This window comes from Alosa alosa, chromosome 13, assembly GCF_017589495.1.
Source record: "Alosa alosa isolate M-15738 ecotype Scorff River chromosome 13, AALO_Geno_1.1, whole genome shotgun sequence".
NCBI classification, from domain to species: Eukaryota; Metazoa; Chordata; class Actinopteri; order Clupeiformes; family Clupeidae; genus Alosa; species Alosa alosa.
In genome coordinates this window covers 968,950-993,435 of record NC_063201.1, presented here as the reverse complement: position 1 = coordinate 993,435, position 24,486 = coordinate 968,950, and the positions used below count along the sequence as shown (strand labels likewise).

At 40.8% G+C, this 24,486-nt stretch overlaps 2 protein-coding genes across 3 annotated transcripts in view; both read right to left on the bottom strand.

The window, feature by feature from the left end:
- Window positions 1-19,744, bottom strand: part of drd2l (dopamine receptor D2 like) — a 24,511-nt gene extending 4,767 nt beyond the window's left edge. Inside the window, exons 1-6 of one of the 2 annotated variants that reach the window (XM_048261234.1) lie at window positions 19,613-19,744; window positions 10,973-11,252; window positions 10,283-10,392; window positions 7,841-7,977; window positions 816-1,015; window positions 229-312 (exon numbers count right to left, since the gene is read on the bottom strand). In XM_048261234.1, coding sequence (XP_048117191.1) covers window positions 229-312; window positions 816-1,015; window positions 7,841-7,977; window positions 10,283-10,392; window positions 10,973-11,239 — 798 coding nt within the window. In that variant the 5' untranslated portion in view covers window positions 11,240-11,252; window positions 19,613-19,744. The remainder of the gene's footprint in view (window positions 1-228; window positions 313-815; window positions 1,016-7,840; window positions 7,978-10,282; window positions 10,393-10,972; window positions 11,253-19,612) is intronic. The other variant, XM_048261235.1, reaches the window with a different exon arrangement.
- A 3,169-nt stretch (window positions 19,745-22,913) lies between these two features.
- The window catches only part of xrcc1 (X-ray repair complementing defective repair in Chinese hamster cells 1), a 35,045-nt gene continuing 33,472 nt past the window's right edge, over window positions 22,914-24,486 (bottom strand). The window contains exon 17 of the mRNA XM_048261155.1: window positions 22,914-24,064. Coding sequence (XP_048117112.1) covers window positions 23,954-24,064 — 111 coding nt within the window. The 3' untranslated portion in view covers window positions 22,914-23,953. The remainder of the gene's footprint in view (window positions 24,065-24,486) is intronic.

Genomic DNA, 24,486 nt, shown 5'->3' with positions numbered 1-24,486 from the left:
AGAGGAAGGGGCAGGAATACTAATGCAGGCAGACCAGAGATACGGCCACACAAGAGGGAAAGGGCAGTGAAAAGGAAATGAGCAGCGTATATCTACAGCATGTGTAGATGTCATGTAGATATCATGTAGATGTCATGTAGATATATCACTGGGGGACCATGGAGGGAAAATGAATAGGGGAGCTGTACATAATATCTGTCTGTCTGGTACATTGGCATAATAACTCACCACCTTCTTGCGTGGGGGGGCTGTGGCTGGGGGCTTCAGAATAAGGGTACACAGCTTCACATCCTCTGGGTGGGTGCATTTATTCTGAGGGACAACGTAAGGTGAACATGTTGTTGTAATATATATCACTAGTGGAAACAGACACATTTTTGACTCCTGAATCCCTGACCATTAAAAATTATTGCCCATGACTTTTAGTGTCTTTAGCATGTTGTCATCATTGAATTAGCATAAATATACTATATATTTGACCACAACTGTTACACTGTTAACCTACGTATATATTATACTGCCTGAAGAAGGCACAGCTATAATCCAGTGGAAGGATTGGGAACGCACACACACTCCTGTCCTACACACACACTCCTGTCCTGCACACACACTCCTGTCCTACACACACACTCCTGTCCTGCACACACACTCCTGTCCTGCACACACACTCGTGTCCTACCTTCCTGGGTCTGTCTGCGTGCAGGCCGTGATTGGGAACGCACACACACTCCTGTCCTGCACACACACTGGTGTCCTGCACACACACTCCTGTCCTGCACACACACTCCTGTCCTGCACACACACTCGTGTCCTACCTTCCTGGGTCTGTGTGCGGTGTCTGCGGTCAGGCCGTGTCTGCGTGAGGGGGCGGTGCGTCTGCCCCTCCTGCGCAGCACCACGCAGATCTGCGCGTACACCAGCAGCGTGACTATGAACGGCACGTAGAACGAGGCCACCGAGGAGTAGACCACGAACGCCGGGTCAGCGAAGCTGCAGTCACGACCCTCCTGACTTGCTGATGCACACGAGGGAAAGAGAGAGAGAGGGGGGGGGAGAGAAGGAGAGAAAGAGAGGGGGAGAAGGGAGAGAAAGGGAGAATTGGAAATAAGGAGGAGAAGAGAGACAGAAGGACATCTGAAAGAGGAAGTTGACGTTTAGGGGGGAGAGATTGGGATGCAGGAGATGAAATGGTGTTGCTGCTCCAACTGGCATCAAAACAGTGGTGCAACCATAAGCCTGGATTAGGTGGTTAGGATTTCCACAGACCTTCCACTATTCTGCAATTAGAATACTGCCACCAGAAAATAATTTCTTCACATATCCATCGCGAATTAACTAGTCATTCCACATCACTTGTCACAATAGCAGTAAACACTTTGGAGACCAGATCAGAGGCAAAAGCGGTCAGGGCTGCCCTTGGAGATCAGAGGCAAAAGCCGTCAGGGCTGCCCCTGGAGCACCTTGCTAAGACAGAGCCATTCTTTTGTGCTATTCTCCCCTCATCTCGCTGTGAGAGGAATAGAAAATAAATGGCTCTTATTAGCCTGAGGTGTATTGTTCATTTGTTTTAAATTACTGAAGGAAGTAAAGGTTAGGTATGTTGGCAAGCAGACCACAGCCTTCTACTTGAGTTCAAGTGAGCTGTAATCTATCCCGTCCAGATGAAATTGAATTATTTATTTATTAATGTACCCTCTTCAGACGTGTGTGTGTGTGTGTGAGAATTATTTATTTATTAATGTACCCTCTTCAGACGTGTGTGTGTGTGTGTTTGGGGTTATGTGTTAAGTGTGGAATCATTGGTGTGCATCTTGGTTGTTATTTGACTCAAGAGTGCACTCTCCTGGTGTGACCCCTGATGTCTCTCCTGTCTCCAGCCTCGAGTGTCAACAAAGACTGTCCTCTGCCAGCTGTTCTCTCTAACCAGTGGTCTTGAATTTCAAGGGATCAATAAAGTATATCTATCTCTCTATCTATCTATCTTTATAAACTTGTAATTTCAAATGTAATAACAAAAATGGAACACATTTACTCATTTAAAATATTAAAGGTACTAATTAATTTAGCCTTATTAATTGTAATAATAAGGCTAACTGTAAAATGGACCCACATGAGGACAAATGATATGCTAAGCTTCTTGAAGCTGCTGGAATGGCTTTGGCAACGCTGTTGTGCTTTATTGAGCCATGACACGCAGGAATGCACACACCAGTAGTGACTGGAAGAAAGAATTGAACTGGCCTCTGACCCTATAAACCTTACTGACAACAAACATGCCTTTGGCATGGCAAGACCCTATAAACCTTACTGACAACAAACATGCCTTTGGGATGGCAAGTCAAAGACACCTGACAACAAACATGCCTTTGGCATGGCAAGTCAACAAATATGCCTTTGGCATGGCAAGTCAAAGACACCTGACAACGAACATGCCTTTGGCATGGCAAGTCAAAGACAGGGGAGGTGGGTAGGCCTGTTGACATTGTTTTTGGATTACAAGTTTTTCAAGTAACAAATAAGTTGTGCGAATGTGTTGTGACTATGATAGCTTTATTGCAGAGTGTGAATTTAGATACATACATAATGGAGAGGTGGTGTTACGCCGCCTCACATTGGCACAGTAGGTACGGCTGCGAAACGACCGGAAGTTAATCATTTCCAATGGAGATTTGCAGACCGCACACGAATGGATCCGAACTGATGCGTACGACTGTTGCTTTGGTGCTGATAAACAAACTGAATAATTATCTTTTATAATAGCATATTATATGCTTTTAAACGATAAAGTTTATAACAGAAGTCATCGAAAAGGAACGTGCATGATCCATAGTGGTGCACAAGCCCTTTGTGAAAAACAAAATGAACAGTTGGTGTAAAATAAATAATTATTTCCAAACTAACTTTTTTTGTCATGTCATTGTCTTACATGGTTTCCTAAAATTACAGTTAGATAATTAGTTAAAAAATAAAATATTACTATTTTACGTTTTCCTCCCAAACTTGAAATGCTTCCAACACTTTCAACTTACTAGTACGACGGGCGAGCATTGCGAATATCGGAGCTGATTTCAAGTATGAAGGCGGCGTTAGGCCTATGCATTAGGAGGCGGCGTTAGGCCTATGCATTAGGGGCGGCGTTAGGCCTATGCATTAGGAGGCGAATAGGCTACATTCTATTCGCCTTATTCACGCGGCGGCCATTGTGTAAACCAAAACGAGGGTCCACTGACTAAGGGTACTGACAAGTCGTGCCTTGTACTGACAAGTCGTGCGTAAGTAACGTTTACGTGCTTCCAGCTTTGCACTTTTCAGTTACGCGCACACTCCCGCTCCCGCTTCTGTCACACCCACAGCGCACAAGTTTGCAATCAAGGTCATTTATTTCAAATAGAACCAGACTGATCCATCCTTGTTAATTTAGGTAGATATGAAAACGTGAAACGTGGACTTTCTCATCTCATTGACCTACTGAATGCCATTTAAATCCAGAAAGAACACAAACCAGTTTTTGATTTTGAAAACGTAAGCAAGGTAAACTAAATAGAGAACGGCCTACAGTAAAATTATGTGTCATCACATAACCTAACAAAGAATTGACTCAACAAAATGTCATATTTGCTCTGAGGTTTGTTTATAAAGAGTCAAGACGTGCTTGAGGTGTGTAGAGTCAGATGTTGAGAAAGAAAGTTTCAATGGCAGCTGCTTCTCATGATATCAATGTATCTATGCTAACCAAGCTGTAGACTGACTCATAATATCAATGTATCTATGCTAACCAAGCTGTAGACTGACTCATAATATCAATGTATCTAACCAAGCTGTAGACTGACTCATGATATCAATGCATCTATGCTAACCAAGCTGTAGACTGACTCATAATATCAATGTATCTATGCTAACCAAGCTGTAGACTGACTCATAATATCAATGTATCTAACGAAGCTGTAGACTTACACATGATATCAATGTATCTATGCTAGCCAAGCTGTAGACTGACTCATAATATCAATGTATCTATGCTAACCAAGCTGTAGACTGACTCATAATATCAATGTATCTATGCTAACCAAGCTGTAGACTGACTCATAATATCAATGTATCTATGCTAACCAAGCTGTAGACTGACTCATAATATCAATGTATCTATGCTAACCAAGCTGTAGACTGACTCATAATATCAATGTATCTATGCTAACCAAGCTGTAGACTGACTCATGATATCAATGTATCTATGCTAACCAAGCTGTAGACTGACACATGATATCAATGTATCTACGCTAACCAAGCTGTAGACTTACACATGCAGTTTCCAATACAGTAGGCCTACAGAGAGATTGGCATAACAATACCAGCCATCATTAGAAACGAATCAGAGACAGGAGAATATAAACAATAATTGCTGCTCAACAATAGTACAGGCGTCTGAGCAAATGTATGGATGACTTTGGTCAAGTTGGAAAGAAATGGACAGATTCGAACGAAGTAGGCTATGGGATGATGACTTCACGTCAAGTTAAAACTGAAGGTGCACAGTCGGTAAACTCCAAACGGGGTGATTATAACAGGCTTTTTTTTCTATTTAACAATGTAGCCACATTGATAAGGTAATGTCGGGAAATATGCCACCTTGTGACACTGTAATGGGAAAAAAACATAAAGCCGTATTAGCATATTAAGCACCAAATTTGATACTGTAATGCTAATTTGTAACATTCTGTGTAACCTACATTGGCCTACTGCTGACATTGACTGTTGCTGTATTGGCTGTTTTACCTTTTAGTGGCGCTCGACCTTAGCCTCGTGAGACCATCCTGATCTCGCGAGCTTCAGATTTTCACTCGCAGATCAGTCTGGCATCTCTCCGATAGAGAAAATTTGGAGCAGTTCACCAAACGCACGTCCAATCAGCGTTGGTTTTGAGGCAGGTTTAAGTGTGACGCAACGAGAAGCTACTGTTCAATCTAAACAACATGGCGACTTCCACGGATGAGATGAGCATAGCTATTGCTGAAGTTTTATCCGAGTATTTCTGGGGAAGCTAGGAAGCTAGGAGTCTCTGCAATGTAGCTGGGAGGAATGAAGTACACAGACATCCTCCACGGCCAATTCAAGTTAGTGTTTGGTAGCACTGAATCAGATAGATGGAAAGATACTTTATTATCCCCTTGGGGAAATTTGTCTTGGACTTCTCAGAAGTTCTGACCCAATACAGACACACAGACATAGACAGAAAAGGCTAATAACAGACAGTATAATTAAGTAAATAAAGTAATAAAAACAAATAAAACCTCTTGCTGAACCTGATGACTGAGGGCGCTTATTTGCGGTGTTTGTTAAGGAGTGTTATTGATATGGGGATAAAGGAGTTTCTGAATCTATTCAGTCTACAGTGGGGGACTCTGAAACGCCTGCCTGATGGCAGCAAGTCATATTGTGCATGCAGGACATGAGAGGGATCAGAAAGAATTCTGTCTGCTTGCTTTAACACACATTGATCGAAAATAGACTGAGGGTTGTTATACCGCTTCAGACCAATGACTTTCATGGCTGTGTGGACTAGATAGTTCAGCTTTAATTTTAATGCAACAGAAAGGTTCCCAAACCAAGTGGTTATGCCATATCTAATAATGCTTTCCAAAACTGCCTGATAGAACAATATCATAATTTTTTGGTCAACTCCATACAAACGCAACCGCCGCAGGAAGTGGACTCTTTGATGCAGGCGGGAACATAACAAGTCAACGTGAGTGTTCCATGTTAGGGAGCTATTTAAACACCAAGATATTTGTATGATTGTACCTGTTTGATTGGTTGCTGGTGTATAGTTACTGGGTTGTGATTACCGACTGACTTTGGGTCAAAAATGATTTCCTCAGTCTTTTTAACATTTAGAATAAGGTGGTTGGAGTCACACCAATCAACAAACTGCCTTCCTTCTGAATGATAGATGTCCAGGTCATCATTTTGTTGAAGTAAGCATAGAATTGTTGAGTCGTCTGAGTATTTAAAGATGTAGTTCCCAGGGTGCTTAGATGAGCACTCATTAGTGTACAGAGTAAAAAGGACTGGTGAACTCACACATCCTTGTGGTGCCCCAGTACTAATAACTTTAATTTGGGATAGACTGGAGTTTACCCTGACCTGCTGTGTCCTGCTAGTCAGGAAAGAATGAAACCACCGTATAAGTGATGGATTAACGTCCAACACTTTCAATTTCTGGATTAATAGGTACAGTAGGGCTGGAGAGTATTGAACGCGGAACTGAAATCAATAAAAAGTAATCAGGCATAGGATGACTTGTCTTCAAGGTGTTTTAAGACAAGATGCATGATGGAGGAAGTAGCATCATCAGTACATCGCCCGCGTTTGTAAGCGAATTGAAGTGGATCTAATTTACCATATACGTCTATTCAGCCTGCTAACTATGTACTTCTCAAAGCATTTCATCACAACTGATGTTAATGCTATGGGCCTAAAGTCATTGTTTTCAGTGGGATTTGCCTTCTTGGGCACCGGGATAATCATGGAGCGTTTCCACAGGGCAGGGACTGTGTGAGTGTCTATAGACTGTTGGAAAACAGGACACCAAGCTGCAGTTAGCTCCTGTGCAAATGTTTTTAACAAAAATGGTGAGATCCCATCTGGCCCTGCAGCCTTTTTTAACGGAATGTGCCGAAATAGGCGTTCGATGTGTTGTGGATCAATCCACAATCTATGTGTCACACTATCAATGGGAGGTAGGGAGTCCAGCTCCTTGTTACACTTCTCAGAGAAGTCCTGTGTCTCAAATCTTAAATAAAAATGATTTAAGTCATTGGCCACTTTGGAGTCATCAAGTGATATAAAGGGCTTTTTAGAAGGGTTCATGTTTGTAATAGCCTTCATGGAATCCCAGACTCTCTTAGTGTCTGAAGTATTAAAATTAAGTTCTAAAAGTTCTTTCTGTTTACTCCTGGCCACATGCAGTTGCTGGTTAAGTTCTTTCTGTGCTAGTCTAAGTGCAGCCTTATCATGAGTTTTAAAAGCAATTTTCTTTCTGTTGATACAGTCTTTAATTTGCCTAGTAATGTAAGGTTTGTTATTCGGGTATATGACAACATCCTTTTTGGTGACAACATTTTCAGTACAGAAATTAATATAATCTGTTATCGCCTCTGTTGCAAAGTCTTAGTTACTTAACAACGTGTAGCCTACCATGAAAACTTGGTGGGGGATTGTCGTTGATGAGGTTCATGTCACATACAAATAGTAAGTTTAAAAACGTTAACGTTAGCTACTTACCTAACTTGTATGTTAAAATATGCCATTAGAAGAACGCTTCGTTTATCTGATTGGTTGACTTGGACAGATGGTTTATCCAATCAGCTAACCAGTATTTTCCCCTTCCCAAACGTTCTTCGACGGAACGTTCCCAGATGGATATGCGGAGTAAATGCGGAGCAATCCATCCGGCGGAGTCAGGTTAGCTCGAACTTAATACAGCCCTCAGAAATGCTTAGCTGGAAAAGTGCTTAAGTGCATGGCAGAATGCGCGCAAGAGTTGTACAAAAGAAACGACCAGATTTTGAAGTATCTCCTCCATGACGCGTAAATGACAGACTTAAGTGAAGGGCAGAATGCACGCTGGCTAAAACACACTTAGCTTTTTTGACTTACGCAATCTTACGCAGATGGGAGAATTTGCCCCTATCACTAATGCATTTTCGCCACCTACTGGCAAAATGCATTGAATACAACAATCCTATGGATTGTGTACCTTGTAGCCTCGTTTTGATTTACAATGGCTGCCGCGTGAATATGGCGGATTGGCAGGATTGAGGAGGAGAGAGTGTGTTGGTACCTGTGTTGTTGAGGCCAAACAGCAAGGGGCAGGAGATGGCGAAGGACAGGAACCAGACCACGGCAATCATCAGAGCCACCCGCCGTCTAGAGCTGTATCGTGTGTTATAGAGCATAGGCATGGCCACCGCTGTGTACCTACACACACATATTTGAATGCTTTTATTGGGATCTGAAAGGCAAGCAAGGAAAACAAGATCCAAATACTCTGGGAAGAGTCATTAATAAGGTGACAGGTCTACATGGCTCACATGCTTTTGCAGGACCTTCCATTTATAATACTCAGTACATTAAGGATAAACAAAACATCTCCATCTCCATATTTGCATGCTCCCTATAGTGGCTGAAACAGAGCAGAATTTTGCAAGTCTTTTTGCCTCCTTTTTTTGCAGCCCCCCGCACGCGCACACACACACACACACACACACACACACACAAAATGCATACAAATATGCATACATTTATGCACACACATATACCCACAACAAACAGGACATGAAACATTATAAGAGAAGAGCAGGTCAGACAACATAGGCAGACAATACAGCATGTCCATCAGACTTTGAAGCCACAAGACAACCAATTGATTAGCAGCCTATATATGTCAATATAATGAATCAGTCTTACTCATTACAGTGTGTAGGACACATAAATCATAAATCTGCATATTTGTTGCGGAGAACGAACACAGAGCGAACACTCAGTGAGGTGCTGATCATGAAGAGTTTATAAAGTAAAAAAGGAGGACACCGGCCGCACACTCGATTTCTAGACGCAGTAGATTTTTTTACATTTAAATAGGCTGCACATTTAAACCATTGGCCAATTAAAATCCTCCACACTACGGCGTCCTCCATTTTTATCTGATTACTCTGTGTGCACACCATGAGGAGAGATAGAGGGACAGAGAGAAGCTCATTACAGAACCTTAATGGAGACATAAATATTGATTTCATGCAAGTGGGGGCATTAAAGCCCGAACGACCTTCAGCAGGAGTTCATATTTATCACATGATATCAGTAGCTGGGGTTCCCTTCTGCTCATTTGCATATTCTATGTGTCATGAACATTTGGTTCAAGAATATGCATATCTGTGTGTGTTTCCATCCACTGTGCTAAGTGAGTTAAAAAAAGACATTCTCCTAATCTAGGGAAGATTTCTGATCAGCTGTGGAATCTAATGTAAGGTTACGGCAACATTTACAGAAATGTGCTGGTAGAAATGCAACAGTATGCGAATAGATGCAAATCTATGTATACGTATCTATGGGTAGGACTATAGGGGGTAAAAGGGGCAAATCAGGAGCCAGGTTAAGGGCTGCTGGGCAGAGTTGGAGGGCAGCTTTGAGCAGACGCTGGGTCTTAAAACCACTCGGACTGTCAGCCTGCACCAGATTGCCAGAGATATAACGAGCATGCTGTGAATAATTAAGAGGTCAGAAAAGAAGCCCAAAATGAGGGGTAATTAAAAGGGTACAGGGGGACGGAAGAGGACCTCTCTGACTTGGCTGGAAGCCTGCTGTGAGCTAGAGGACAGTGCTGAACTGATCAAAGGCTTTGTGAGGAGAAAGGATGGCTCGTCGCAGAGGGGGCCTTCTGGAAGCACACGCACGCACGCGCGCACACACACACACACACGCGCGCACACGCACACACGCTCTGGGGCTGGGCAACAATAATATGCAGCAGTCTTTCTCGGCGTCTATCTCACACACACATTGAAAAATGTGCTTTTTCAAAGTGAAATTAAACAGCCTTTAACAGTGTCTTCTCATTAGCGGGCAGCTCCCAAAAGCTGAAAGGCAATTATGACTAATGTGTGGGGCTTCTTTGTGTGTGTGTCTGTGTGTGTGTGTGTGTGTGGTTGCGCTCTTCATTCATCCAAGGCCGAGTGATCATGCAGAGTGCTCCTTGAGCTGAGCTAAGTAAAGTTAGATTAGGCAATAACAGTCGGATTAGTTAGCACAAATTTCTCAGCTATCATGGCAAATAGGTTGACTTGTAGCAGAAGCCCAATGCCTTCATTTTGATATTGTAAATAGGCAAAACAAAATTGACAATTAAAGCAACACTATGTAGTTCTTTTACTTGGCTTCAAACTCGTTTTGATGATACACTGACTGACAGAGAATGGAGTCTTTGACAGTGCCAATGTGTGCCCAGAATGCCTGATTCTGAATATGTAACTTTGTTGTATCATGCGGGAATGTGACCCATTGCACTGGGTACCGCCTTGGTACTAAATTGGTTCCCAGACAGTACGCCGAAAAAAACAACTAGGGGTATAAATATCAATTCTACCAAGGTGTTACTTTATCATCCTACTCCTGTGTGGCATGTGCTTGTGCAGTCCTCTGCATGGAGCAAAGGCTATTTCTGCATCTGTAATGACAGAGTACTGAGTGATTGGCGGTCCCCACTGGGAGGCCAGGTGTGTTTTACCTGTCGATGCTGATGGCGCACAGGTTGAGGATGCTGGCGGTGCACATCATGACGTCCAGAGTGAGCAGGACGTCACAGTGCAGGCGGCTGAAACGCCACTCCCCCACCACCTGTAGGAGGTCACGTGTTAACAGTGATCAGACTTTTCCGTTTTATTTTATTCACTTGATTCACTGTTTCTCTGTTTGATACGTTTAATCATTTACAAATGACTCACATATGATTGAATGACTCTCTCAAATGACTCACATACTGTATGATTGAATGACTCTCTCTTCCCACACACATATAGTCTACCTTCATCATCTTCATTCCCTCCCTTACACAATATTAATAAATAGTAAAAGATAAAACAAATATTCTCTGGATGCTGTGCTGTGCTGACAGGCATATTAAAGCGCAGAGGCGAGTGCTAATGATAAAGGCTGTCGCACTCTGGTGCTGGCATGAGCATGTGGCAATATGCCTGCAATGCTTGATGACATACGTAGATCCCAGTCACACACCATCGCGGAAGCCTTTCGCCACCACTGTGTAGATCACGATTCAGATCTATTTTTGTTGGCGCCGCTGAATAAAATCTATTGTTTATCAAATGCTTGGTGTGTGTTGGCAAGTGGCAGGTACTGTGGACGTCTCATGCCGGCCCAGTACGTGCGAAGCAGAGCGCTGCGCTTTAGGGAGCCTGACCTCCAGGTAGACGCCCCAGGGCATGACCAGGGTGGCGAGCAGCAGGTCAGACACGGCCAGCGACACGATGAGGTAGTTGGTGGTGGTCTGCAGAGCCCGCTCCCTGGACACGGCCACGCACACCAGCACGTTCCCGAATACCACGCAGAAGATGAGCAACACCAGCAGCACGGCGTAGAAGTTGTACGGAGGAGCGGCCGGCGCCAGGGGGACAGAGCAGTTGGGGGCGCTCAGAGAGGAGGCGTCCGTGAGGTTGAGAAAAGACATGACCAAGCTAGAACTACACGGACGTCAGAGAGGAGAGGAAGAGGAGGAGGAGGAAAAGAGGAGGAGGAGGGGGAGAGGAGAGGAGGAAAAGAGGAGGAGGAGGGGGAGAGGAGAGGAGGAAAAGAGGAGGAGGAGGAGGAGGGGGAGAGGAGGAGGAGGGGGAGAGGAGGGGGAGAGGAGAGGAGAGGAGGGGGAGAGGAGGAGGAGAGGAGGGGTCAGAAAATCACCAAACGAACGAAGGAGAAAGAATAGAGTTCAGCACCCCCAATGAGATGCCCCCCCCCTCAATGAGATCCCACAGCACCCCCCTCCATGAGATGCCCCCCCCCTCCATGAGATCCCCCACATCTATAACAAAGAGACAAAAGAGAGGGAATACAATTCATTTCACAGAACTAAAATAAAATCTGCATTGACAAATTAACATTTAACAAATTTACCTGGCAAAATAATAAACATGGAAAAATATGATTGCAATAGAATCACCTTTTATTTTACCCCTCAGCTAAGTACAAACCTACAGCCACAAAAGCTGAAGAAGGATGTTACTGGTCAAAGACACAAAGGGAATTTTCCATCAAAGATTATTGAAAGCAATTACTGTAAAAGCTTTCATTTCAGGGTGACAAAAAGAAAGAGGAGAAAAAAGAGTGGGAACATTCATGTTAAAAACCATTTCCCTCTCCCAACCACGCCGCCTCCATCCCACTCGCTCCTCTAGTACGGTTCTATTTGATTTGATTCTATTTTGTTGGCAATGTCTGTCTCCTGCTGAATGTATAGTGTGTTTTACTAAGTGTACAGTCTACTTGTACTGTCCCTGTATATGTTGCTTTTATGTCTATGTTCTCTTGTCTTATTGTACAGCATGCTTGGGTGACTTAAAAGGCGCTTTAAATAAAATGTTACGTTATTATTATTATTACAGTGCATGAAAATTATTATTCCGCTTACCACTTTTTCCGTACGCAATTTCTCTTGAACAGTTTAACTTAGAAACTTTGTTCAAACTTTGTAACGTAGGTCTTCAAACAGATCGGGTTGCTATGTCTTTTCAACTTTGAAACTTTTATACTTTTTAAACTATTAAAGAAAAACTTTTTAAAAATCCCCAAAGACTTAACATTGCCGATTGTGACATCATAATACGGCCGTTAAGCAATTAGAATCCTATTGCAGGTGTTCAGGCCACCTGGATCAACTGCCAGTCTCAGGCTTTAAGCATACAAACTGGCCCTATTAAGACTACACATCCTGTTCAACTGCTTCCTCTGCCCAAAACTGTTTCAAAATAAAAGTCCTCACTACAATAATCCACTGTTTAAACAATGTAACCCATTAAACTACTGAACTTTTTACATTCAACTTTTAAACGGTCTACTTTTAAACTATCATTAAACGATCTATCTATTACACTAGCTGTCTATCAACAACTTTTAAACTATCTACATTCAACTTTTAAACTATACATTCAACTTTTAAACAGTCTACTTTTAAACTATTATTAAACTATCTATTAAACTAGCTGTCTATCAACAACTTTTAACTCGTCATCAACTATGTCACAACTATGACTCCTACCCACTGTAGCTAGTTAGCATGGTTAGCATGTTAGCATTTTTAGCAAAACTGCTAAAAATGATTAGCTAAGTTAGCTAAGTAACATGGTTAACATAGTTAGCATGTTAGCATTGTTAACATGCTAGTTAGCATAGTTAGCATAACTGCTAAAAATGATTAGTTAGGTTAGCTAAGTCACATGGTTAGCATAGTTAGCATGTTAACATTGTTAGCATGCTAATTAACATAGTTAGCATAACAACTAAAAATGATTAGCTAGGTTAGCTAGGTCACATAATTAGCATAGTTAGCATGTTAACATTGTTAGCATGCTAGTTAGCATAGTTAACATAACTACTAAAAATGATAAGCTAGGTTAGCTAAGTCACATGGTTAACATAGTTAGCATGTTAGCATTGCTAGCATAGTTAGCATGTTTATCAAAACTGCTAGAAAACATTAGCTAAGTTAGCTAAGTAGCATGGTTAGCATGTTAGCATTGCTAGCACATGCTATAAAACATTAGCTAAGTAGCATGGTTAGCATAGTTAAAAATCTTAGCATAACTGCTAGCAAACATCAGAGCCATTCCAACTTTCAGTTATCGTCAAATATCTACCTATACACAGCCATTAAACTATTTGAATATCAACATTCATTAAACTTCCAGTCTGTCAACAATTTTTAAACTATTTACCTTCAACTTTTAAACAGTCTACTTTTAAACTATCATTAAACTATCTATTAAACTAGCTGTCTATCAACAACTTTTAAACTATCTACTGTCTATCAACAACTTTTAAACTATTTACATTCAGCTTTTAAACAGTCTACTTTTAAACTATCAACTTTTATTAAGCTATGCAACCACCATGTCTATCCTAGCATCACCGTAGTAACCATCTCTGTATTATCTGTTTTAACTATACATGATATTTTACAGCACAACTTTAGCATTTTCATGCACTGGTAATTCCTTGGAATTGCATTTCTAGTTATTATTATTATTATTATTATTATTATTATTATTATTATTAACACAACTTCCACTGTATTCACCAATATGTTCCGAAGGTTAGGAAACGGAGAGAATATTGTATTAACCTTTAAACACTGTTCGTTGCTACCCCCCTTAATTTACTGTTTGTGGTCAAATTTGACCGAACAGTTTTAACTGCTCTTAAATACCAATACCATGACAAAAAGTATTATTTAATAGAACATTATTGTAAACAGACCCTTATTAGACAAAATTGACAAAAAGTCAATTTTCCGTGGAATTGCCCTTAAACTCATTTTGATGCCACACTGACAGAGTATGATAATACGGTCTCTGACACTATCAATGCACACCTGGAATGCTTGATAATGCATTATGCAATGTTATTGATAGGAAAGGACTGTGACCCTTTTAGTCACTAACTGGGTACCGTCTTAGTGCTAAATGGCGTTGAATATTGACACCAAGGAGCATACTGTACGTATACATTTTTTCCATTGTTTTTCATTCCAACAAAACAAATAAACGATTGCTATTAGTTTTGATTCCAACAACAGTTGCTCAGTAGCATATGGCAAAACATATAGATCTCCAACAACCTTTAAACAGTATGGTTGTTAAGGTTACTTAGCACACACTTTTATCCAAAGCGTTTTACAACATCATAATAACCATAAACAATAACAGTAAACAATATACTGAATATCACTGCTCATCCAAAGCTTCCTTCTCAGATGAAATTATTCTACTCACTCATAGGAAACACTTTTCTGTCATTGAAAGTCAGCCAACATCTGAAACTAATGGAAACCTCTCCAGTACAGACTATTATGTACTAATGGAAACCTCTCCAGTACAGACTATTATGTACTAATGGAAACCTCTCCGGTACAGACTATTATGTACTAATGGAAACCTCTCCGTTACAGACTATTATGTAATAACTGCAAAGATTTGTGAGCTGCATTAGGTGTCGGAGCGAAGAGGCATCTTCTGCATTTTTGAACGCATCTAAATGCAGATGTCTACAGGAATTACAAGGAATTACAGTTTTTCTCAGTTGCTTTGGTGCTTTTCTCAAATCACTATTACAGTATTTGCACTACCTGAATATGCTCAAGACAGCACTATACACTACTTATACAGCCATTTGAAAACTACAGTAAAGATACACATTGCTGTATTTAGGAGAGTGAGTACAAGACACTGAATACGTACGTTTCTACGCTCTTTGCAATTCTACAGCATTGTGACAGAATTTGAACTAGTTCACCAATTTTGTATGTAATAACTCAAGCAATGAAATGAAGACTATTTGTTTAATTGGGAACGACTATTCAACATCAATAAGTATAGTTAATTTTGACTGACATGTCATAAGCAAATTATGTTATAAAACAGCAGAGAATTGTATGAAATCAACTGATACATGTCCAAAAGCATTTGCAATTTGTTCAGAGGAAGGAGAAATTGCTACTATGTGCACAAATGACTTTGAGAATTTTCATTCTGATCTGAGAAAAGCACCAAAGCGACTGAGAAAAACTGTAACTATGAAACCAACGCCCACTGAAATGATGAGAGTGAGTAAGCACAGACAGGAAGTAAACACAAACTACACCAAACATGCAATCACAAGAATGCACTTAGTGTAGAGAGCAGAGCTTTCACTGATCATGTTAATTTCACGTGGCAGAGCGAAATTTTGCAACCAATTCCTTTCTTTAAGAGCGCAAGCATTCTGGCTCGAAGGTAACCATCAAGAGGCCCTATTCAGGGCTTTCGTCTGAAAACAGACTGATCACGTGGCACTCAGTGTGTCGCTTCAGATGTTAGCAGCAACTGTGAATGCGTGCGACCTGCTGAGAAAACTTCACTTTAAACAAAACAACGCCGTCACGACTCTGCGCTGAGAGCAACTTTATGGCATTTGTGAGACGCGCATAAAGGTCATGAGGGACACAGCAACAGAAACCATTAAGATGGGACATAAAAAAAGAAAAGAATCGCAAAAGAAATGGTGGCCTGGCACTGCGTCCTTGATGACTTCCCTGGAGAAACTGTGTGAGTGTTTTCCGAGAGCATTCATTCTTTCAGCTTTAAAACCAAAGGACTAATGATGGCTTGCAGCTCAGTAAGGTTGGCAGGGACAGGAGTAAGGACAAGTCTTTTGAGACTGGCCTACTGTGCAGACTGGCAGCGTGCAAGTTGTTCCTCTTTGGTCTCAAATAGTCTTGATAGGCTACATTATTCTGCTTGATTTCACTAACACAAGCTCTTAAACTGACAGCATGTCCAGTGTTGTGTGAAGCGGAGGAATCAGGGATCTTTGGTATGACGTGTGTTGATGTGGCCAGCATGTCCAGTGTTGTGTGAAGCGGAGTAATCAGGGATCTTTGGTATGACGTGTGTTGATGTGGCCAGCATGTCCAGTGTTGTGTGAAGCGGAGTAATCAGGGATCTTTGGTATGACGTGTGTTGATGTGGCCAGCATGTCCAGTGTTGTGTGAAGCGGAGTAATCAGGATCTTTCGTATGACGTGTGTTGATGTGGCCAGCATGTCCAGTGTTGTGTGAAGCGGAGTAATCAGGGATCTTTGGTATGACGTGTGTTGATGTGGCCAGCATGCAGTAATAGCACTTAATGATGCTGTAACCTACATGTACTCCCTCACTCTCCAGCTCCAGCTGGTGTGGTGAGCGCTCTGGTGCATAATGGCTGCAGTGCATCATCAGGTGGGGGCTACACATTGCTGGTGGTTAGTGAGGTTCCTGCTTCACTGTGAAGAGCTTTGAGTGTTGAGAAAAGCACTATATAAATGTAACATTGAGCAAAGCGCTTTATAAATGTAACATCTTGAGAAAAGCGCTTTATAAATGTAACATTGAGCAAAGCGCTATGTAAATGTAACATTGAGCAAAGCGCTTTATAAATGTAACATTGAGAAAAGCGCTTTATAAATGTAACATTGAGCAAAGCGCTATATAAATGTAACGTGTTGAGAAAAGCACTTTATAAATGTAACATTGAGCAAAGCGCTATATAAATGTAACGTGTTGAGAAAAGCGCTTTATAAATGTAACATTGAGAAAAGCACTATATAAATGTAACATTGAGAAAAGCGCTTTATAAATGTAACGTGTTGTTGTTACCTAAGATGTGCAAAAACATGTAGACACACTAAGTGTACATGCATGTGTGCATGTACTGCTCTACTAATCCCACAGTGTACGCCTGCTTTTCAACTCATATTTATATACTCAACACACACACACACACACACACACTAGTGTTCCACCTTGAAGGGGGACATCAGCACCTGGATGGCCAGAGAGAGTGACAGTCTCATTACTGGGGTTGCCATATCCTTGTCATGTCCAAATATAGTTCTCCATATGACATCTGTCGACATGTCAGAACTAAGAGTCTTGGACAGGTCCTTACTCTGCAGTCTAACTGCGACCCCCCCCACACACACACACCTTCCACCTAATAGCCTCGACATGAAATCGATACGTGATAGGACTGAGAGTGAGAGTCCATCATGCGTAACATGAATATTAATATTTTCAGCGGTTGAATGTCAGTGACTAATTTGTCAGCCGGCTCTCAAATCCATGTGTAATTAATATGTCTGTGGATGTGAGGGGTAGAAAGAAAGCTGCGTGGCGAATTGGACCGGTTTCTTAAACGCCTTCTCGCTTGTCCAATTGTCCATTTTCGTCCTTTTGTCTCTGTTCTCTCTCTCCTCCTTTCATCCGCACAGAAACAAAGATCAATCCAGTTGGTCCAGTTGGATTTAGGCATTTGAGCTTGTCTATTATGCATTGTCTCTCAGATACATCATTTATTTATCTGGTATATTCATTACTACTCATGTTTTTGTTATCTTAAAGGTTAATTGTGGTTGAGTTTGTTCTAACAGAGCAAGTCCACTCTGGCAGCTTTTACAAACAGCCTAACAGCCTCTGGTTTGCTTTGAGGCACAACAGTCAAGCCACTTGATGCTGATATTTTTGAACCGGCCCTGAACAGCAACTGTTCTCTCTGTATTTTGTGAATCACCACTGTACAATAAGCTATCCACATCACACACAAAAATAAATAATAATAATAATAATAGAAAATCACAGATTTGTTCAACAAACTTCTGGTGATTTTTGTAGTTATGCTTCATGCGATGACTGTACTTTTCAGAGCTGCCTGTGAAAGCTCTGCTCAAGAAAGATTCAAGAAATCTGAAAAGAGCAATCTAAACTAAGTGCATGAGTTTAAATTGTGCAGGACATCAATTACTATTGGTCTGCTCAAACGGAGGTACCTTTGAATATTATGCAGTTAATGCTAATACAGTTGAATAGTATGCAGTTAATGCTAATACAGTTGAATATTATGCAGTTAATGCTAATACAGTTGCAGCCTTGTGCAGCCTTTCAGAATGTTTGGCTTTCTCTAGCGCATCTACCTGTGGTCTTCTTGAAGATCAGGGAGATGTGTTATTTATGGGGTTATGGCTCTGTCAACCTCACTATCATTAGGCTACTTTGTCCTCCTCCACCTCATGTTGTTCTTAGAATTCCTCATCTTCACTGTTGCACTGTTTGACTTACTCATTTGCACCATCACCATGACACTCACTCACACAGAGCACCTTACCTTACATTACCTTATGCACAGAGAATCACAGGCTCAGTCCCTGCCTCAGTCATTGCAAGCGCATCTTGTTTGATCCACTATGTGGATACTGTTTTTTTTTTTTAGAATTGTGTTATTTAGTATAATTTGTATGTTAGTATATTTAGTATATATCTATCTTCTACTGTCCTTATTGCTTAGTTGTGTTTTTATATTATATACTTTTAGTTACTTTCTGCTGTTAGTGAATGTGTGTGTTGTCTGTATGCTACTGTGACCTTGAATTTCCCCTGGGGATCAATAAAGTATCTATCTATCTATCTATCTTCACACCAATTTCACTCACTGTTTCATCCCTCCACCATAATACGGGTAGCATACAGGCTACATATATACATATATATATATATATATATAAATATATATATATATACATACAGGGGTCAAACGGTCTGAATGGGGAGCTGCAGTGCAGCGGCAGCACTGGCCACCAACAGGCCCACAGGGACCACAGTTGGAGTTTGGCCAGTGGTCATCCCGAACTCACTCCCCATCTCTATGACCTAAGCAGAGGTAGAGTTGGATAGAGATCTGTACAAATCTATTTATATCTATTTTGATATAAAAAGGTGAGTTTTACCCAAGGGGATAAGGAGTTTTCATCTATGACTAGTTGAAGCACCCCCCTCCCACCCCCTCACCATCACATTTCTCAAGGAATATTATTTGACAGTCAGAAGGTGTTATGTTAAAATTATCCAACACAATTATTAGCAATTCACATCTAGGTCCAACACATTTCATTATACACATATAAATATTAAATCACACAATTATACAATAAAAAAAGCCAAACAAATTCACAAACCAGTGTTTCTGAAGTGATAGTTGTTGACAATCACAAAATATTAACAATAGTGGTAGCTCTTTTGAATTCACTTGTAAACAAAATTCTGCCATGCTGTTATGCTCAAAGCCACTAGACTTAAACACAGCAGATGTCTTATGGCGCTATCCAAGAATCTTCATAGTATACTGTACATGTGTACGCAACTAGGAGCAATATAATATATTAGCAAATATATATTTACATTAAAACAACCTACACGTCACAAACCACAAAACAACATTAGCTAAACTGCCATAAAGACAAATGAAAAGGCAAAAAGGTAGCCTACCTACTGCCACAGGCGAACTCTTCAATCCAGATTCAAACCCTGGCGCAATGAGTCTCAACGTTCAGAAACTCCCCACTCTCCAGACAAAACGCTTTCTGAGCACCGCGAGTCATCTCTTTTCTCTGGTCTGCTTCCATCCCCTGTAATTCGTTCATCCCTTCAGACGCGCTCCGTTTCCCGGGGAGATCTGACCTGCCCACCTTCCTCCCCTTTGCGATTAAATGCGGTTAAATAACTGGGCGGTCGAAAAATCAAACTAACATGGTTGCGCTCGTGGTTTCATGACATTATCAATTAGATAATGAACTTGAATTTCCACTGGGGATCAATAAAGTATCTATCTATCTATCTAGATGTAGGCTACCGCAGAGCGGTACAAAATATGACCGTCCGCCGCCCAGTCCTGCACATTCTCTCCGCAAAAATAAATCACGCCTTGTCAATTTGTCTCCATCTCCTACTTTTGTGTATGTAAGTGTGTGTATAGCACGTGTTTGTTATTGTGTATGTGTGCTCCTCTCTCTCTCTCTGTGTGGGGGGTAATGTTATGTGTGTGTGTGCGCACGTGTGCGTGCGTGCATGTGTGTGTTTATGTGTTATGGTTATGGGATGTGTTCCAGGTTTTAACTGTGTGAATGTGTGTGTGCCTGCATGTGTGTGTTTTAGGTCAGGGGTTCCCAAACTTTTCCACAACAAGGCCTCCCAAATACCACTAGGTTCTGCCCAAGGACCCCCTTGATGTGTTATTAAACCCATCGACAATACTACGGCAAATGTAAAAATACATTAAACTAATCCTAATAATTATTTTAGCCACAAGCACTTCGCGATGGAGCATACAGTGTGTAAAAATTGCATTTGGAGCTTTCTGCTATATGAGAGCTATCACTTTACTATTATTCCCAGTCATTATCATGGAAAATATAATGTTCAGATATGCGACAAATTATTATAATGGCATTGTATAACAACCCTCATAGTAATATAATATATTTTAAAATTTTCAAATGTATTTATTGGTTTCTTTTATTTTATTCTTTTATTCAACTGGCTGAGGCTCCCCTGGCACCCCCGGCCCCCACTTTGAAAACGTTTTAGGTTATAACTGAGTGAATGTGTAGGTTCCAGGTTAAGTGTGTGTGTGAGAGCTTGTCCATGGCTCAGTGATATACACTAGTATCACACAAAGTTTGGACACACCAACTCTTCCATTTATGTTTTTTTTCTTGATCTTTATTTATCTGAGTAGGTGGTTATTATGAAATAGCACACATGGATCAACTTTATAAGCAAACAAAAAGTGTAAATAAAGCTACATTTTCAATATTTTAAATTCTTCAAGGTACAGACCTTTTGTTCAGTCTCTCAACCAACTTTATATAGTCAGCTGGAATGGATTTCCAACAGCCTTGATGGATTACCCATACATTGTGAGCATTTGTTAGCTACTTGTCTTTCACTGATTTTATTGAAATGAATGATGTTGGCTTTAATAATATTAATTATCCACAAAGTTGTCATAGAGGCGTACAGTATGGAAACAATATATTTCTAGAGACCTTTATCTTCTGTCATACTTGTCAAACAATTACGATAAGTTTGTGTCCAAACTTGTGTGACTGGTAGTGTGTGTATATATATATATATATATATATATATATATATATATATATATATATTAGGGATGCACGATATATCGGCGGCCGATATATTATTGGCCGATAAGTGAAAAAATGAAAATATTATTATCGGTCCGATAACAGAATTCTGGTGTTTTAGTATTATATTTGCATTATGTTAGCTTGGGTTGTGTATTACTACCTAGAAATATGCTAACCATTCCTGCTTCAGTTCCAGACAGGTCATCATAATAAGTTATTAAAACCTTCGGGGCTAACCCCTTTCATTTCTGCTGCAGCAGGTTGTGCGCAACAGAGTAGACGGACATAAGATACAGTCTGAGGAGTTGCAGCTTTATTCAGTTGAAACTAAACATAAGTTTCCCTCACAAACTCTGATTTGGTCACTATACTGTAGCTTATTCCCAGCTGAGCCGTTTATGAGCGTTTAGTCCTAAATTAAAACGATGCATACTCTCTAGCCACTCACTCGCTATTCACTGACGTCAGTTCACTTAAAGGAGCCACACATACTGTAGGGCTAGGCTACTGTTATGTTGTTGACTGCCGCACTATTGAGGACTATTATGAGTTCTGTCCATCATTTGGTGGTAGGTAAAATTACTGCAATAAAATTATGCTTATTAAATGCTTTCCCCAAATCACTTTTCACAATATAATATTATCGGTTATCGCATCGGTATCGGCCACAACAAACCAATAAATATCGGACCTAAAATTCCATATCGGTGCATCTCTAATATATATATATTATAAAATGTTTTTTTTTTCTTTTTGCAATCTCTAGTTATTCAGTGAAATCTGCCGTTTTCAACTTTTTGGGCCACTAAATCCTGCACATTCTCTCTGCAAAAATAAACCACACTTGTGAATTTGTGTGTGTGTATGTGGGTGGGGTGGGGGTATGTGCGTGAATGTTTTTTTTTTTTATCTCAGCAGCATTTTAACATCAACTCTATCACCCAGCCTTCGCTCAACACCACCATCTACACGATGAGTCACTAAATGTATACTGTAAATTCATTTATTGTATGACCCCACTATGGACAGATTTCCACAAAACTTGGCATACCTCCAGAGGACCAAACAGCATTTCCCGTAAAAATCTAGTGGGGCTACATGACCACCAAGCTTCCTGTGCCCGGGAATCGTCGTGCCTTCCATGGGTGTTCATATGCATAAACTATTACCCTAGGTTGAAAGAAAACCATCCAGCTATTAGTTCATATCTAGTGAACTAGTTTATATAGTTATTAGTTTATATCTAGTTTTGTTGCTCAAAATAAGCATGCATTTTTTTGGTCCACTGATGATTTTTTTTTTTTTTTTTTTGGGTATAGATTGCTAAAAAGCAACATCAATGCATACGGGTTCACAACAAGATTTTAAAGAGTGGCTACACAGTCAAAGAAGGTTAAGAAAAATAATTTCACAGGGTAATGAATCACCAATAAATCCATTCTGCATCACTACTCTTCCAGCCTGAACACGCCCACCTAGAATCTCCTCCCAAACTGAATGAGTCTAGTTTTACCAGCTCTCTCTGCTTCCACTCTTTATTGCTATAGTCCTGCTTGAGTGAGGAGAATCGACATGCTCTGTGCAGAGGGGAAGACACATTTAAACATGAGAACACATAATCTCAGAACACCTCTAACAAAGCAATTTAAAAGACAGTTTTTAATATTAAAACCAGTGGCAAACATATTTCAAATACACAAACTACAGTAAGCACACAAGGCACACACAAAAGCTACAAACAGAAACATCTTCACACTAAACAGACAGAAAAGTAACAAATGATTTACACTAGCCTGAATCCATCCTTTATTGCCATTAAATAAGCCAAAAGTATTAAATTCATTCAGTTAAAAATGATAGAATGATGGCAACGCAGTCGCAATGTGATGGAGATGGCATGTAGGTGCTTTGTTTGACTTACGACATACAATATGGTAATAGTCTGCACTTCAAATTTAGTTGCTTTATTGTGACCGCATAAACTTTCAAAAGAATAATCTGTAAACCGAACAAGAAAATGCAACCGCTCACGACGCAAATTCATCTGAGCGTTCTTCGAAGGTCTTTTTAAGCAGTCTGGTCTACAATAACACTATCTAGTATTTTAACGGTAACTAGATCTCTATAATATCACTGTGTGTTATGGGACATAAAAGATGCAGGAAGTTGACAGTTCTGCTCCTTGTTTCAACAATCAGAGGTTGTTTTTTCCCCCAGGGCTGCATTGAAGAAGAGGAGCTCATAAACCTGAGATTCTCACTAGTTGTGGACTTCCATCGGTCCAAAAACAGGTAGCATTCTGGAGGGGCAAAACATCTTCTTGCATTTCCATCTCTCTTCATGTCACTGGCACTTTGTAATGTTTAAACCAAATCTGACGTACTGAGGAAATAGTAGATTCTTGTTCTTTGCATAGACCCTGAGCAAGGCATAGGTAGGCAGGCTGACTGCTAACTGTTGAGTTAAATGCTAACGGCTAGAGTCACCTTTGGGTGGGCACGATGGAACTGAGATTAATTTCCATGCAGATGAGGTCTGCTGTGGTTGGACCGGGCTAACTGACCCTGGGTCAGAGGGCTGGTGGAGAGAAGAGACTCAAAGCTCCAATGCACAGGATTGGGGGATTGTGGGGGTCTGTGTCTGTCTGTCTGTCGGTCGGTCGTTTGGTGCAGTCAGTTGTTTAGACCGGCACCACTGCGTAAGGCTGATGAGGGAGCAGCTTTTGTCGCTCGTTAATGGCAAAGATCCATTTAGGCTTTACAAAACTCAAGTTGGCATTTTCCATCAGTGCCTGAGAGAGAGAGAAACAGAAAGAGAGAGAGAGAGAGAAACAGAGAGAAAGAAAGAGAGAAATAAAGAAAGAAAGAGAGAAAAGAGACAGAGAGAGATGAGAATTACTAACTAACAATACTAACTGCTGGGGCTAGCAGGTTACACAAACACTAAGCTGCACTAATGAGGTTCTGAAAAAGGACAACATGTAGCCTGGGTGAGCTAGCTTGGCATAGCCAGGACTCTATTCAGAAAACGAGTCTGGTATTGGTGCAACAACATGTAGCCTGGGTGAGCTAGCTTGGCATTCCCAGGACTCTATTCAGAACATGAGTCTGGTGCATAAGGATTTGATTATGGGGCGTTTTAACTGATACAGGGGAAAAAATGCCTCTGCACGCAATTGGATAGACCTAACCAATCAGAGCAACGAAATATGTG